Source organism: Aquarana catesbeiana, linkage group LG13 (assembly GCF_042186555.1).
Source record: "Aquarana catesbeiana isolate 2022-GZ linkage group LG13, ASM4218655v1, whole genome shotgun sequence".
Taxonomy (NCBI): Eukaryota; Metazoa; Chordata; class Amphibia; order Anura; family Ranidae; genus Aquarana; species Aquarana catesbeiana.
Genome location: NC_133336.1, coordinates 226,942,806 through 226,958,504, shown reverse-complemented (window position 1 = coordinate 226,958,504; position 15,699 = coordinate 226,942,806). Strand labels below are relative to the sequence as shown.

At 42.8% G+C, this 15,699-nt stretch overlaps 1 protein-coding gene across 1 annotated transcript in view; it reads left to right on the top strand.

Moving 5' to 3' along the window:
- Window positions 1-15,699, top strand: part of LOC141116679 (NACHT, LRR and PYD domains-containing protein 12-like) — a 329,149-nt gene that overhangs the window by 212,416 nt on the left and 101,034 nt on the right. Inside the window, exon 8 of the mRNA XM_073609070.1 lies at window positions 10,112-10,276. Within this exon, the coding sequence (XP_073465171.1) occupies window positions 10,112-10,276 (165 nt within the window). The remainder of the gene's footprint in view (window positions 1-10,111; window positions 10,277-15,699) is intronic.

Below are 15,699 nucleotides of genomic sequence, written 5' to 3'. Positions count from 1 at the left end.
CATCTTCTTCTTCATCCTCTTCTCTTCTTCTCTTCTTCCTTCTTCTCTTCTTAATTTTCTTCTCCGGGCCGCTCCGCATCCATGCATGGAGGGAGGCTCCCGCTGTGTGACGGCGTCTCCTCATCTGACGGTTCTTAAATAACGGGGGGCGGGGCCACCTGGTGACCCCGCCCCCTCTGACGCACGGGACATGACGGGACTTCCCTGTGGCATTCCCCGTGACGTCACAGGGAAGTCCCGTCAACTCACCGTGCGTCAGAGGGGGCGGGGTCATCGGGTGGCCCCGCCCCCCGTTATTTAAGAACCGTCAGATGAGGAGACGCCGTCACACAGCGGGAGCCTCCCTCCATGCATGGATGCGGAGCGGCCCGGAGAAGAAAATTAAGAAGAGAAGAAGGAAGAAGAGAAGAAGAGAAGAGGATGAAGAAGAAGATGAAGAGAAGAGCGGGAGCCTCCCCCCAATGCCATGGGTGCGGAGCGGCCCGAGGAGAAGAAGATAGAAGACGCCGCGGAGGAGATGCTGGACGAGAACGCCGGAGGAAGAACCAGAAGAGCCAGAAGAACCAGAAGAAGATGAAGGAAGATAGAAGAAGCATTTAAATAAAGGAATTGTCAAAAACTGTCTCTTGTCATTTTTAACTATTTTGACACTTTTTTAGTGAAATGGTAGGGGTAAGTACCCCCTTACCATTTCACACAGGGGGGGGGCGGGATCTGGGGGTCCCCTTGTTAAAGGGGGCTTCCAGATTCCGATAAGCCCCCCGCCCGCAGACCCCCACAACCACCGGCCAGGGTTGTGGGGATGAGGCCCTTGTCCTCATCAACATGGGGACAAGGTGTTTTGGGGGGGCTACCCCAAAGCACCCTCCCAATGTTGAGGGCATGTGGCCTGGTATGGTTCAGGAGGGGGGGGGCGCACTCTCATCCCCCCCTCTTTTCCTGCGGCCTGCCAGGTTGCGTGCTCGGATAAGGGTCTGGTATGGATTTTTGGGGGGACCCCACGCCGTTTATTTTTTATTTTTTGGCGCGGGGTTCCCCTTAAAATCCATACCAGACCTGAAGGGTCTGGTATGGAATTTAGGGGGAACCCCACGTCATTTTTTTTTTTTAAATTTTGGTTCGGGGTTTCCCTGTGGGGAATTCCCATGCCGTTTTTATCAATGAACTTCTATGTGTATTGTTGGCAATGCAATAGCCGCGGGTAGTTTTAAATGGCTTTTTTTCCTTCGAAATGTCATTTTGCTGTCAGACTGTTCTAAACACGGGAAACATGCGCCCCTTTACAGGCATACTATAGACACCCCCCAGGTACGAAATTTAAAGGGATATTACACTTTTATTGTTTGACTTTAAGCATTATTAAAATCACTGCTCCCGAAAAAACGGCCGTTTTTAAAACTTTTTTTTGCATTGATCCATGTCCCCTGGGGCAGGACCCTGGTCCCCAAACACTTTTTGTGACAATAACTTGCATATTAGCCTTTAAAATTAGCACTTTTGATTTCTCCCATAGACTTTTAAAGGGTGTTCCGCGGCATTCGAATTTGCCGCGAACACCCCAAATTGTTCGCTGTTCGGCGAACTTGCGAACAGCCAATGTTCGAGTCGAACGTGAGTTCGACTCGAACTCGAAGCTCATCCCTATTGAAAATGTGCATTCTCCCGAAATTTTTATATTTATTTCAAGCACTGCCAATTAGAATACCCTCCCTATATTTTAAACAAGTTCACTCAATATTTGTAAAATTTATTTGGTCACAAACGAAACCTCGAATACGCCGACGTTACCTGACACTACCGAAACATTACGGAGGGCTCGCCCTCCCCGAAGTGAAACACTATTACCAAGCGGTACACCTAGGGAGAATTATCGACTGGAACAGACATGATCAAACTAAGTTATGGGTTCAAGTAGAACGTTCCCAGGCAGGTGTCCCGCTAAAGAGAGCAATCTGGTGCTATGATACACTCCCCTCAAGCATGACTACACACCCTATCATAGGCGCCACGTTATATGTGGGCTCGATAGTAATTAAAACCACCTCCCTGACCTCCAAACAATCCCCATTATTCCCCATTTTAGGCAACCCGGCATTTCCTCCGGGACTAGACTACTCAGAATATGAAACGTTGTGGACAGAGGGTAAAGATTGCACTTCACATTACATAGAAGGAGATCATTGGACCTCAATCCACTCACTGATGACAGACACTGGGGATTTTCAATTAACTTTTTGGAAGGCGATCTGACTACACCATTTCATCCACTCAATACCAGACCCCTCATATTTTAAGCGTGACCTGAGAACCCTAGAAGAGTATTGTAGAGAGCAAGGAACATTATCCCAGGTACTCTCCAAAACATATACTTTGCTTAATACCCCAGCGGAACAACCAGATTTGTTGTTTCTGCAGAACTGGGAGAATGATTTACAATGTACCTTCACTGCCATACAAAAACAAAACATTCTCACATTCTCTCTGAGAATGTTACAATGTGATTGCGGACTTCAATACGTGGGGGGAACCTCTAGACCCATAGGAGTCCGCATAGCAGAACATGTTAATAATATCAAAAGGGGTGTTAAGAAACACAATGTGTCAAGACATTTCAGGATTTTTCATAACAGGGATCCAAGAAAATTACAATTTTGGGGCTTAGAAAAAGTCACCAAACATTGGAGAGGGGGTAACTATATAAGGCAGTTGAGCCAGCGGGAGTCCCTATGAATCCATGAAACCAGGGTAGCAGTTCCTAGGGGGTTAAACGTCGAGTTTGACCTCAACTGCTTTATATCCGACAAATAGGAATTCACATGTGTGTGCCTTATTTTTATATTATTTTTCATAAGTTTTTTAAGTGCATTTTTATTCTATTAAATCTTATGGAGATGGCCGCGGGTACATAATAAAATATATATTTTTCCCTTCATGACACATAGTAGATCCCTGCAGTGGTTTGAGATCATAGTGGAACAATGTGGTTTTTACCATCTATTTTTGGTATTGGCTGGTGTCTCCACAGAGGAATCAAACCGTTTTTTTGATGCCACTTCCGCTTCCGGTTTTATTACTAACTCTGCTGACAGTTGGCTTGTATTTAAGGCTCTCGGATGAGACTCTGGCTCCACCCTCGCTGACAAAGTCCTAATGGACGTAACACCGTGTACGGGGGCGGAGCTTCATTACACACATCACCCGCTGCCATCTCTCAGCTGTTCTCACGAAACAAGCTGTTTTTATCTGTGCTGCTGTTTTTCACTGCTTGCGCTGGTCAGCGCCTGTATTTTTTACTAAATAAACCATTTAGTATACGGATTACACTTAGATTATTACTATTTTCTTTGGGACTGCTGCATCTCCTTTGCACCAAATACTTTTGGATTCATCATCCATACAATCTCTCTGGAGTGTCGTGCGACGGTGTTGGATTGTGTTTCCATAGTGGCTGAGGAGTGCCGACCCACCTTCTAGCAGACACATACGCTTATGACCTCCTATAACAAGAGGTCCATCCAATCTGGTAAGCACATCTGTGTGTCTGTGGTGGAGGATATCATCACCTTATATAGAAGATCTTGTTCCCCTTTCTGACCACGAGGGATTTTCTCTTCTTTTATATGTTTTTACATGCTATGGACTGTTTTACTTATGTGCTGCACTAACATTGTTTTTAAGATATTGGAGATACTACCTGGAGGTTTGACATTCCGTGGCACAGTCTGTTCTCATCGGAAGCCGGCTTGAGCGGAGTGGCACTGCTGGAAGGATATAAACAAATGTGTCTGGGCCTTGCTTGTGGGGACAAACCTTTTGGTAAGTAACCTGTTTGCTCACCGGTGTGGTGGAGGTTGATTGAAGTTGCTGCAAAGAGGTGGAAGTTGATCAGAATTGATTTAAACCATCTGGATGAATCTCTGGCATTTCTGTTAGACCCCTTTCACACTGAGGCAGTTTTCAGTCGTTTTAGCGCTAGAAATAGCGCCTGAAAACTGCCTCCCATTTATTTGCATGAGTGCTTTCACACTGTGGCGGTGCGCTTGTGGGACAATAGAAAAAGTCCTGCAAGCAGCTTCTTTGGGGCAGGTTATGAGCATTATAAATAGCGCTCCCAAAAACGCCCTTACCCATTGAATGAATGGGCAGCAATTCTAAAGCGCTTTGAAAGCGCCGCAAAACTGGTCTTTTTTCTTTTTTTAAAGTGGTGGTCCGGCCAAATTTATACTTTATAAATAAAAATACCCCTATAATACACAAAGTTAATGTATTCTGGTAAAGTTAGTCTGTAAACTAAGGTCCGCTTTGTTCGTTTATAGCATTAGTTTGTTATTTTATAAACTTCCAGCAGGCCGTGGCCATCTTAAGTGTGGGCATCTGAAGCCAGACTGTATTTCTTCCTGGATCTCATCCTTGCAGATCTCGCACATGCTCAGTGCAGCACAAGCAGTGATAAGTTTCAGGTCAGGTTTCCAAAGCAATGGCAGTGTCAGAGGAAGTTGCTGCCCCTTAGCTATGCAAACCTCTCCTCCCCTCCTCCCTCCAGGAACCAGGAAATAAATTACAATTGCATTATTTCTTGCATTGCCTTCCTGCAAATGGTGTAGACCAAGTAAAGATGAATTTCTATGATATCACATCACATCGGCCCGAGAAAATTGCATCACAACACCCCCAGCAATTTGCATCACAACAACCCCCGCAAATCGCATCACAACACCCCCAGCATATTGCCTCACAACCCCCCGAAAAATTGCATCACAACACCCCCCACAAATTGCATCACATCGCTCCCCGCAAATCGCCTCATATCGCCCCTTGAAAATTGCATCACATTGCCCCCCGCAAATCGCATCACAATACCCCCCGCAATTCGCATTACTACACCCCCCGGCGAGTCGCATCATATTGCCCCAGCAAATCGCATCACAACACCCCAAGCAAATCGCATCACAACAACCCCAGCAAATCGCATTACAAAAACCCCAGCAAATCACATCACAACACCCCCCACAATTCACATTACTACACCCCCCGCAAATCGCATCACATTGCCCCCAGCAAAGCGTATCACAACACCCCCAGCAAATCGCATCACAACAACCCCAGCAAATTGCATCACAACACCACCAGCAAATCGCATCACAACACCCTTCGCAAATCTCATCACATTGCCCCCAGAAAATCACATCACAACACTCCCCGCAAATTGCATCACAACACTCCCTGCAAATTGCATTACAACACCCCCCACAAATCGCATCACAACACCCCCCACAAATCGCATCACAACACCCCCAGCAAATCGCATCACATCACCCCAAGCACATTGCATCACAACACCCCATCACATGCCGCCATTAAAACTGCCCCATTAAAACTGCCCCATCAGAATTGCCCCATTAATACTGCCCCCATCAAAACTGCCCCATAATATTGCCCCCATCAAAACTGCCCCCATCAAAACTGCCCCATTAAAATGCCCCATCAAAATTACTCCATCAATACTGCCCCCATCAAAACTGCCCCAACATATTGACAACATCAAAACTGTCTCATCAAAACTGCCCCATCAGAATTGAACCCATTAAAACTGCCCCCATCAAAACTGTCCCATCATATTGCCACTATCAAAACTGCCCCGTCATATTGCCACCATAAAAACTGCCCCCATCAAAACTGACAAAACTGCCACATAAAAACTGCACAATCAAAACTGCCCCATCAAAACTGCCCCATCAAAATTTCCCCATCAGAATTACTCCACCAATACTGCCCCATCAAAACTGCCCCATCATATTGCCACCATAAAAACTGCCCCATCAAAACTGCCCCCATCAAAACTGTCCCATCAAAATTGTCCCATCAGAATTACTCCATCAATACTGCCCCCATCAAAACTGCCCCATCATAATTCCCCCATCAAAACTGCCCCATCATATTGCCCCCATCAAAACTGCCCCATCAAAATTGCCCCATCAGAATTACTCCATTAATACTGCCTCCATCAAAACTGCCCCATCTTAATTGCCCCATCAAAACTGCCCCATCATATTGACCCCATCAAAACTGCCCCTATCAAAACTGCCCCATCAGATTGCCCCATCATATTGCCACCATCAAAACTTCCCCATAATATTGCCACCATCAAAACTGCCCCATTAAAATGCCCCATCAAAATTACTCCATCAATACTGCCCCCATCAAAACTGCCCCAACATATTGCCAACATCAAAACTGTCTCATCAAAACTGCCCCATCAGAATTGAACCCATTAAAACTGCCCCCATCAAAACTGTCCCATCATATTGCCACTATCAAAACTGCCCTATCATATTGCCACCATAAAAACTGCCCCCATCAAAACTGACAAAACTGCCACATCAAAACTGCCCCATCAAAATTTATCCATCAGAATTACTCCACCAATACTGCCCCATCAAAACTGCCCCATCATATTGCCACCATTAAAACTGCCCCATCAAAACTGCCCCATCAAAATGGTCCCATCAGAATTACTCCATCAATACTGCCCCATCATAATTCCCCCATCAAAACTGCCCCATCATATTGCCCCCATCAAAAATGCCCCATCAAAATTGCCCTATCAGAATTACTCCATTAATACTGCCTCCATCAAAACTGCCCCATCTTAATTGCCCCATCAAAACTGCCCCATCATATTGACCCCATCAAAACTTCCCCATCAAAACTGTCCCATCAAACTGCCCCATCAAAACTGCCCCATCAAAATTGCCCCATCAGAATTACTCCATTAATACTGCCTCCATCAAAACTGCCCCATCAAAATTTCCCATTCAGAATTAGTCCATCAATACTGCTCCATCAAAACTGCCCTATTATATTGCCACCATAAAAACTGCCCCATCAAAACTGCCCCACCAAAATTGTCCCATCAGAATTACTCCATCAATACTGCCCCCATCAAAACTGCCCCATCATAATTCCCTCATCAAAACTGCCCCATCATATTGCCCCCATCAAAACTGCCCCATCAAGACTGCCCCCATCAAAATTGCCCCATCAAAATTGCCCCATCAGAATTAATCAATACTGCCTCCATCAAAACTGCCCCACCAGAATTGCCCCATCAAAACTGCCCCATCATATTGCCCCCATCAAAACTGCTCCTTCAAAACTGCCGCATCAGAATTGCCCCATCAAAACTGCCACCATCAAAACTGCCCCATCAGAATTGCCCCATCAAAACTGCCACCATCAAAACTGCCCCATCATATTGCCACCATCAGAATTGCCCCATCAAAACTGTCCCATCAAAACGGCCCCATCATATTGCCCCCATCAAAACTTTCCCCATCAAAACTGCCCCATCAGAATTGCCCCTTCAGAAATGCCCCATCAAAACTGCCCCATCATATTGCCACCATCAAAACTGCCCCCACAAGACTGCCCCATCAAATTGCTCCCATCAGAATTGCCCTATCAAAACTGCCCCATCAAAACTGCCCTATCATATTGCCCCATCAAAACTGCCCCATCAAAACTGCCCCCATCAAAACTGCCCCATCAAAACTGCCCCCATCAAAACTGCCCCATCAAAATTGCCCCACCAGAATTTCCCCATCAAAACTGCCTCATCAGAATTGCCCCATCAAAACTTCCCCCATCAAAACTGCCTCATCATATTGCCACCATCATAATTGCCCCATCAAAACTGCCCATTTTTAAACTGCCCAATCTTATTGCCACCATCAAAACTGCCCCCACAAGACTGCCCCATCAAAATTGCCCTCATCAGAATTGCCCCATCAAAACTGCCCCCATCAGAATTGCCCCATCAAAACTGCCCCATCATATTGCCACCATCAAAACTGCCCCATCAGAATTTCCCCATCAAAACTGCCCCATCATATTGCCCCTATCAATATTGCCACCATCAAAACTGCCCCATCAAAATTGTCCCCATCAGAATTGCCCCATCAAAACTGCCCCATTATATTGCCACCATCAAAACTGCCCCCATCAAAACTACCCCATCAGAATTGCCCCGTCAAAACTGCCCCCATTAAAACTGCCCTGTCATATTGCCCCATCAAAACTGCCCCTATCAAAACTGCCCCATCATATTCCTATATTATAAATCAGTACATGGTGTGTCTGTCCCCCCCCGGGCTCTGTATGTAATCAGACCTGAGATGCTCCAGCCACCTCCCCCACCGCCCATCACTGTGTATAAGAAAGCTTTGATAACCATGGCAAAAAGAGCCTGGTTGCCCTTATTTAAAATGGCGCTGGCGGCCTTGCATCGCGCCATTTCCTGTTTTGAAATAATTCGATGCTACGGCCCAGCAATGCCTATTGCCTCCTGGGATTGATGACACACATCTCCCAGGAGGCATTGCAGAGAGGGGAGGAAATGCTGGGCCGTGGCCGAGGACAGGAAGTGCCAACTACTATACATTATATAACAGTGAGCTTAAAGTGGAGTTCCACCCACTTTTACAACTCTTCAGCATCCCTCACTAAACTGTGCACTGTAAACAAATTGGATATTTTTTTTCTCAGCACCTACTGTATATCTGCTGTATTCATTTTTCACTTCCTCCTCCCTGGCCGCGGCCCATCGCATCATTTCCTGTTTCCGATGCCTTCTGGGAAGGGGTGGCAACTTCCTCTGAAACTGCCGTTGCTATGGAAACCTGACCTGAAACCTATTACACTGCTTGTGCTGCACTGAGCAGGTGCGAGATCTGCAAGGATGAGATCCAGGAAGAATTACAGTCTGGCTTCAGATGCCCACACTTAAGATGGCCACGGCCTGCTGGAATTTTATAAAGAAACAAACTAATGCTATAAACTAACAAAATAGACCTTAGTTTACAGACTAACTTTACTAGAATACATTAAGCTTGTGTATTATAGGGGTATTTTTATTTAAAAAGTATGATTTCGGCCGGAACACCACTTTAAGGGGAAAATGTGCCAATTCTTTATCAGCACACACGGCGGCTTTGGAGGGAAATTACTTTAAAATATGGGTGCAGCTCCACTTTAAGGTCCCGTTGTCACCGGCCCACTAGGGCACGAAAAGCGCAGCTAAAACACTACTAAAGCAAAAAATGACCAGCGATTTAGCTCTATTTTATCAGCTCTGCAGTGTGAAAGGGGTCTTACTACACAAGTCACTGTATGGTGATTGGAGATGGAAGTAGTGGAGAATGGGTTGTAGGAAATCCACTTTTACACATATATGAACTTTCTCTTGAGGTTTGTAATTTTACAAGATTACTTTGTTGCTCTTCATGTTTATGTATTTTTGTACATTATATGTTATATAGATTGAAGTATCTGTGAATAGGTTGGAGGAGATCTTCCCTTCCTCACATGTATGAAAGTGTATTTTTGTGGTGAATGTAATTGTTATATCTGATCATTATTGGTGGAATTATCACATCTACTATAATATGGAAGACTGCAGCACTAGTATATAACATTCACACAATATAAATGTGAAAATATAACAATAAAAGTGAGACGCCTCATCACAAAACTCCCTATAAGTGTATATATAACAATGGTATGGAGACTATTCTACTGATAACTAATGAAGAGAAATTATAATCAGCATATATAAAATTAGTACAGCAATATTAGTGCAAATTTAAAAAAGGTCCAAATTAAGAATGGTAATAATAAAATCTTCTCCACACCATAAAATCAAATCCTCCACCATGATGTTCAAAGGAAATCCCAAAGTACAATGGTGTCACTTTTACTCAATGAAGTTTCCACAACATGAGTGAGACTTCTGTGACCACCAAAGTGAATCCCCACAACTGAAACCAAGACTTAGCAGAAGATTGGAGGTGAAAGCCTAGAGGTCAGTGTGAGTGTGTATGGTCCAATCCCCATACAGGAATAATGAATGGATCACACCACCTCATCCACTTCTCATGTCACATTTAGTAATTGGGATCCACAAAAAGAGATAATCGATCGTGTTTTATTAAGTGATCTAATATTAAGGATCCCAATAAAGAGAAATGCGTTCCATTCATGTAGAGAATAGTTACATTCATTCCTGTGGGAGAAATTCATTTTATTCTGGTAACATTCTTCTCTTCTTCTACAGATTGTCCAATAATCACCTGACAGACAGTTCCTGCCCCCACCTGGCATCTGGAATAAGAAATAACCAGACACTGAGGACACTGAGCCTGAAAGGGAACAATCTGGAGGGTCCTCATTTCAGGGATCTGATGGAAGCTCTGACAACAAGCCAGATAAAGGAATTACAGTGAGTATAACAGGACTGACTGAGACAATAATATTCTGGGACAGTTTTATATCTAAACCACATAAATAATATAGAAATATGAGAATGTCATCAAAATCCATCTTTAGGCTCCATAAGGCTCCATGCACACTGGGCTTAAAAGAAGTCAGTTTCCTTGGCAGAAAAAAACTTTCATATAGAGAGTTTATTGTACAAAGTTTAGATGAGTTTAGGAGAGTTTTCAATTTTTCTGCCAGAAAACTCCAATCAGAAACACGAACCAGAAGGTTTTTTTTTTCCTGCCTCTAAACGTTGGGCTCAAAGTATGTGTGTAATCATCCCAATGTGTATGGAGACATAGGAGAACATGGAGCTGCTTCTACAGGCAGAACACAAAACTCCTGTAGTAGCAACAATATATTAAGCCAATGTGCATGGAGCCTAAATATCCAATACTGGACTATTACACTATATTACCAAAAGTATTGGGACGCCTGCCATTACACAAACATGAACTTTAATAACATCCCGGTCTTAGTCCATAGGGTTTAAAAACCAAAATAAAAAATATAAAGTACAGCGCTGCGTTTAAACTGAAAAAAAGGGGGAAAATAGCAGCCAACACACCTATAGACTAAAGGTAAATAATGCATAAAAAATAATAAAAGTGTAGCGCCATAATTCACATCTACAAACGTGTGTATCACAATACATATGTACATATAAAAATAGAGATTGCTACCAAAACATGTATGACCATGATATGGATAATAACAAATAATTAAACCGTGTTAATCACATAGAAAATCTAAAAATTAAAATAAACAATAATAAAGTTGATGTTCTTTTCACAATTTTTTCTACACAATATGGACGGTTACATTTTATGATTTTACTTTGTTTGATGCTTGTTTTATGGAACCAGCACTGCTTTCTAATCACTGGCACATCTGATCACCAAACTTTATTATTGTTTATTTTTATTTTTAGATTTTCTATGTGATTAACATGGTTTAATTATTTGTTATTATCCATATCATGGTCATACATGTTTTGGTAGCAATCACTATTTTTATATGTACATATGTATTGCGATACACACGTTTGTAGATGTGAATTATAGCGCTACACTTTTATTATTTTTTAGTCCATAGGGTTCAATATTGAGTTGGCCCACCCTTTTCAGCTATAACAGCTTCATTTCTTCTGGGAAGGCTGTCCACAAGGTTTAGGAGTGTGTCTATGGGAATGTTTGACCATTCTTCCAAAAGCACATTTGTGAGGTCAGGCACTGATGTTGGATGAGAAGGCCTGGCTCGCATGATGAGCGAGTTTGGGGTGGAGGAACTTGACTGGCCTGCACAGAGTCCTGACCTCCGATAGAACACCTTTGGTATTTTTTAGAGCGGAGACTGCAAACCAGGCCTTCGAATCCAACATGATCGTTAGTATGGTGCTTTTGACAGCTGATTCCGATTTTTCGTCCAACAAAAGCTGGATGTGCAGACTATAAAATTTTTATCGTACGTGAACTCAGCATCTCATTTTTCTTTAACCAGTACAGATTTCACCCAAAATAAATCATGAGAGCAAGACTATACATTCTTAGAAACGAAAGAATACATACAAAACTATTCAACACATTACGTCACTTCTGAAGTTGTATTCTGACGGAAGAGAATGTTCGTATGGAGAGTAACCTCTTCACTTTCGATATGAGACTAGCATGCCACAAAAACGGACGAACGGTCATCTGAAAATCTGATTGTGTGTACGAGGATTAAGACTTGGATGCCATTAAAGTGCATGTGCTTGTAAAGGCAGGCGTCCCAATACTTTTGGTAGTATAGTGTATGTATAAACTACATAAATCTAATAATAATGGAGATATATTTCATCTTATGGTTGTCTCTATATATCACCAATATCAGACAGTTCTCTAAAGCTGAATATAAATATCTGCACTAATAAACATGAACAACTTTGTGAAATTCTAATGAATGCCGCTAGCAGGAAGTCTGATATAGAAGTACAAATAGTATAATATAATTCTATGTATAGAGTCCTACACTTAGTAATAAAATGTGTGATGAGACAAAAGAGAAATCTACAACCTACAATGTGTCCGAATGCCAACACTTCTAATGTAGATGTGATACCTCCACCAATAGTGATTAATAATAAAAATTCACAGCTACTTCACTCTATATAACATATACTGTGCAAAACAAAATATCACCCGAGGTGTCCAGGCAATGGCCGCAATCACATTACATAGAAAAGAAAAAGCCTCCATGTCACTGCTTGGACTCCATCATACACGGCGGCAGTCCAGCAGGCAGTCCAGTTCTGTGTATACTCGTGTATATGATGGAAGTGTACAATCTGTGATTCTATATATTTAAGGATTATGCACTATGGAGATTTTCTATTTTCTATGTAATGTGATTGCGGCCATTGTCTGGATACCTCGGGTGATATTGGAGATACTACCTGGAGGTCTGACATTCCGTGGCACAGTCTGTTCTCATCGAAAGCCGGCTTGAGCGGAGTGGCGCTGCTGGAAGGATATAAACAAATGTGTCTGGGCCTTGCTTGTGGGGACAAACCTTTTGGTAAGTGACATGTTTGCTCACCGGTGTGGTGGAGGTTTATTGAAGTTGCTGCAAAGAGGTGGAAGTTGATCAGCATTGATTTAAACCATCTGGATGAATCTCTGGTATTTCAGTTAGACTCCTTTCACACTATGGCAGTTTTCAGACACTTTAGCGCTTGAAATAGCACCTGAAAACTGCCTCCCATTTATTTGTATGAGTGCTTTCAGACTGGGGCGGTGCGCTTGTGGGACTATAGAAAAAGTCCTGCAAGCAGCATCTTTGTGGCGGGTTATGAGCATTACAAATAGCGCTCCCAAAACACCCCTACCCATTGAAATGAATGGGCCGCACTTCCAAAGCGATTTGAAAGTGCCACAAAACTGGTCTTTTTTTTTTTTTTTAAAGCAGTGTTCCGGCCGAATTTATAGTTTTTAAATAAAAATACCCCTATAATACACAAGCTTAATGTAAGCGTAATGTATTTATAGTAAAGTTAGTCTGTAAACTAAGGTCCGTATTGTTAGTTTATAGTAGGGATGAGCCGAACAACCCCCGGTTCGGTTCGCACCAGAACCTGCGAACGGACCAAAACTTCACACGAACGTTAGAACCCATTGAAGTCTATGGGACTCGAACGTTCAAAATCAAAAGTGCTAATTTTAAAGGCTAATTTGCATGGTATTGTCTTAAAAAGGGTTTGGGGACCCGGGTTCTGCCCCAGGGGACATATATCAATGCAAAAAAAAGGGAGTCGTGATTTTAATGATGCTTAAAGTGAAAAAAAAGTGAAATATTCCTTTAAATATCGTACCTGGGGGGTGTCTATAGTATGCCTGTAAAGTGGCGCGTGTTTCCCGTGCTTAGAATAGTCCCTGCACAAAATGACATTTTTAAAGGAATAAAAGTCATTTAAAACTGCTTGCGGCTTTAATGTAATGTCGGGTCACAAAAATATGGATGAAAATCAGTGAGAGAAACGGCATGGGTACTCCCCCAGTCCATTACCAGGCCCTTTGGGTCTTGTATGGATATTAAGGGGAATCCTGCACCCAAATTAAGAAAAGGAAAGGCGTGGGGCCCCCAGGCCCTATATACTCTGAACAGCAGTATACAGGTGGTGCAAACAAGACAGGGACTGTAGGTTTGTTGTTCAGTAGAATCTGTTTGTAATTTTGAACTGGTACATTTTTAAAGTATAGCTCCAGCCAAAAAATCTATTTTTAAGCTTTTTGGAAAACATAGAGAAGGGTTATCATCCTTGTGACATTTGTTTTGCTGTCTGTGCTCCTCTTCAGAAGATTTCACCTCACTTTCTCTCACAATGACGAATGTTTTTAGAAAATTTGGGGTTTTTAGTGAAACAAGGTTTGATGATAAAGAATCAGTGGAAAGGAGAAACGTTTTTCCCATATTAACTCTTACAGGAGAGAATTTTTCTTCCTAGGGGTAGATTTCATCTCACTTCCTGTTGTCTCCTTCCGTTTGCAAGTAGGAGTCATTGGTAGTTGGATGTTTGAAAGTAGGGGCCTGCCCTATATACTCTGCAGAAATTGTGGCCTTAGGTGTTAGTGTTGCCACAGCACTGTAAGCCCTCACAGGGCCCTGCTGTGAAATATTAGATCAAGAATTGTAATTAGATGCCCCTGTTGAACAGAGGCAGAAAAATTGGGCCTTTGGTGGTGGTGATGGTGGTTTTGCTGGTGCCACAACACTGTAAATCCTCACAGTTACTCTTGGTGGGCGCTGGAACGGGCCCTGCTGTGAAATATTAGATCAAGAATTGTAATTACATGTCCCTGTTGAACAGGGACAGGAAAATTGGGCCTTAGGCACTGGTGCTGGTGCCACAACACTGCAACCCCTTACAGATACTCTAGTTGGAGCGCAGGAATGAGCCCTGCTGCAAAGAATTGTGTCAAAAATTGTAATTGCATGGCCCTGTTAAACAGGGGCTGAAAAATTGGGCCTTAGGCACTGGTGCCACAACACTGCAACCCCTCACAGATACTCTAGCTGGAGCACAGGAACAAGCCCTGCTGCAAGAATTGCATCAAAAATTGTAATTACATGCCCCTGTTAAACAGGGGCTGAAAAATTGGGCCTTAGCCACTGGTGGCAGCGCCCAGAAACACAAATATTCTTACAAGCTATCAGCATGATCATTGAGAAGGAAGAGGATAGTCATTCAGCATAACAGGATAGTCACTCAGCATCAGCATAGGCAGTCTTGAAGGAATCTGACATTTCAAAAAAAATGTATTCGGTTACATCAGCATCAGGTGCTTGGTATCTGGTGGTGATCCAAGACTGATTCATTTTTATGAAGTAGATAATATAGATAATAATAGAAAAGCGCTACAACATTGACTCAATAATGCATAATCAATCAATAGTGTTATCCATAAACCATAAACAAATATAACATAAACAAATAACCACAAATGGTATGTTCTAAAAATTATGAAAAGTAAGGTTGGGTAAATGCAAAAAATTTGTAATAAATGTCCAAACATGTAGTCAAACACCCTTGAAAAAATAAATGAAGGAAACTGCAAAATTAAAGTCCATCAATATGAGAGAAATTTGAAATCTGTCATGATGTGGAAAATGTTGCGTGCAGTCCACCACCTTTTATGAAGGTCAGTCGATCGACCGAGTTGGTGGATAGGCGCACCCTGTAATCGGTTTCAAAGCCTTAAAGCCTCTAGCAGCACTGAATGTGCTTTCCGAAAGAACGCTGGATGCAGGACAGGCCAGTAGCTCAATTGCATACTGTGCAAGCTCTGGCCAGTGATCCATCCTCAAGACCCAGTAACCCAGAGGATTTTCAATGGGAAAGGTGTCCAA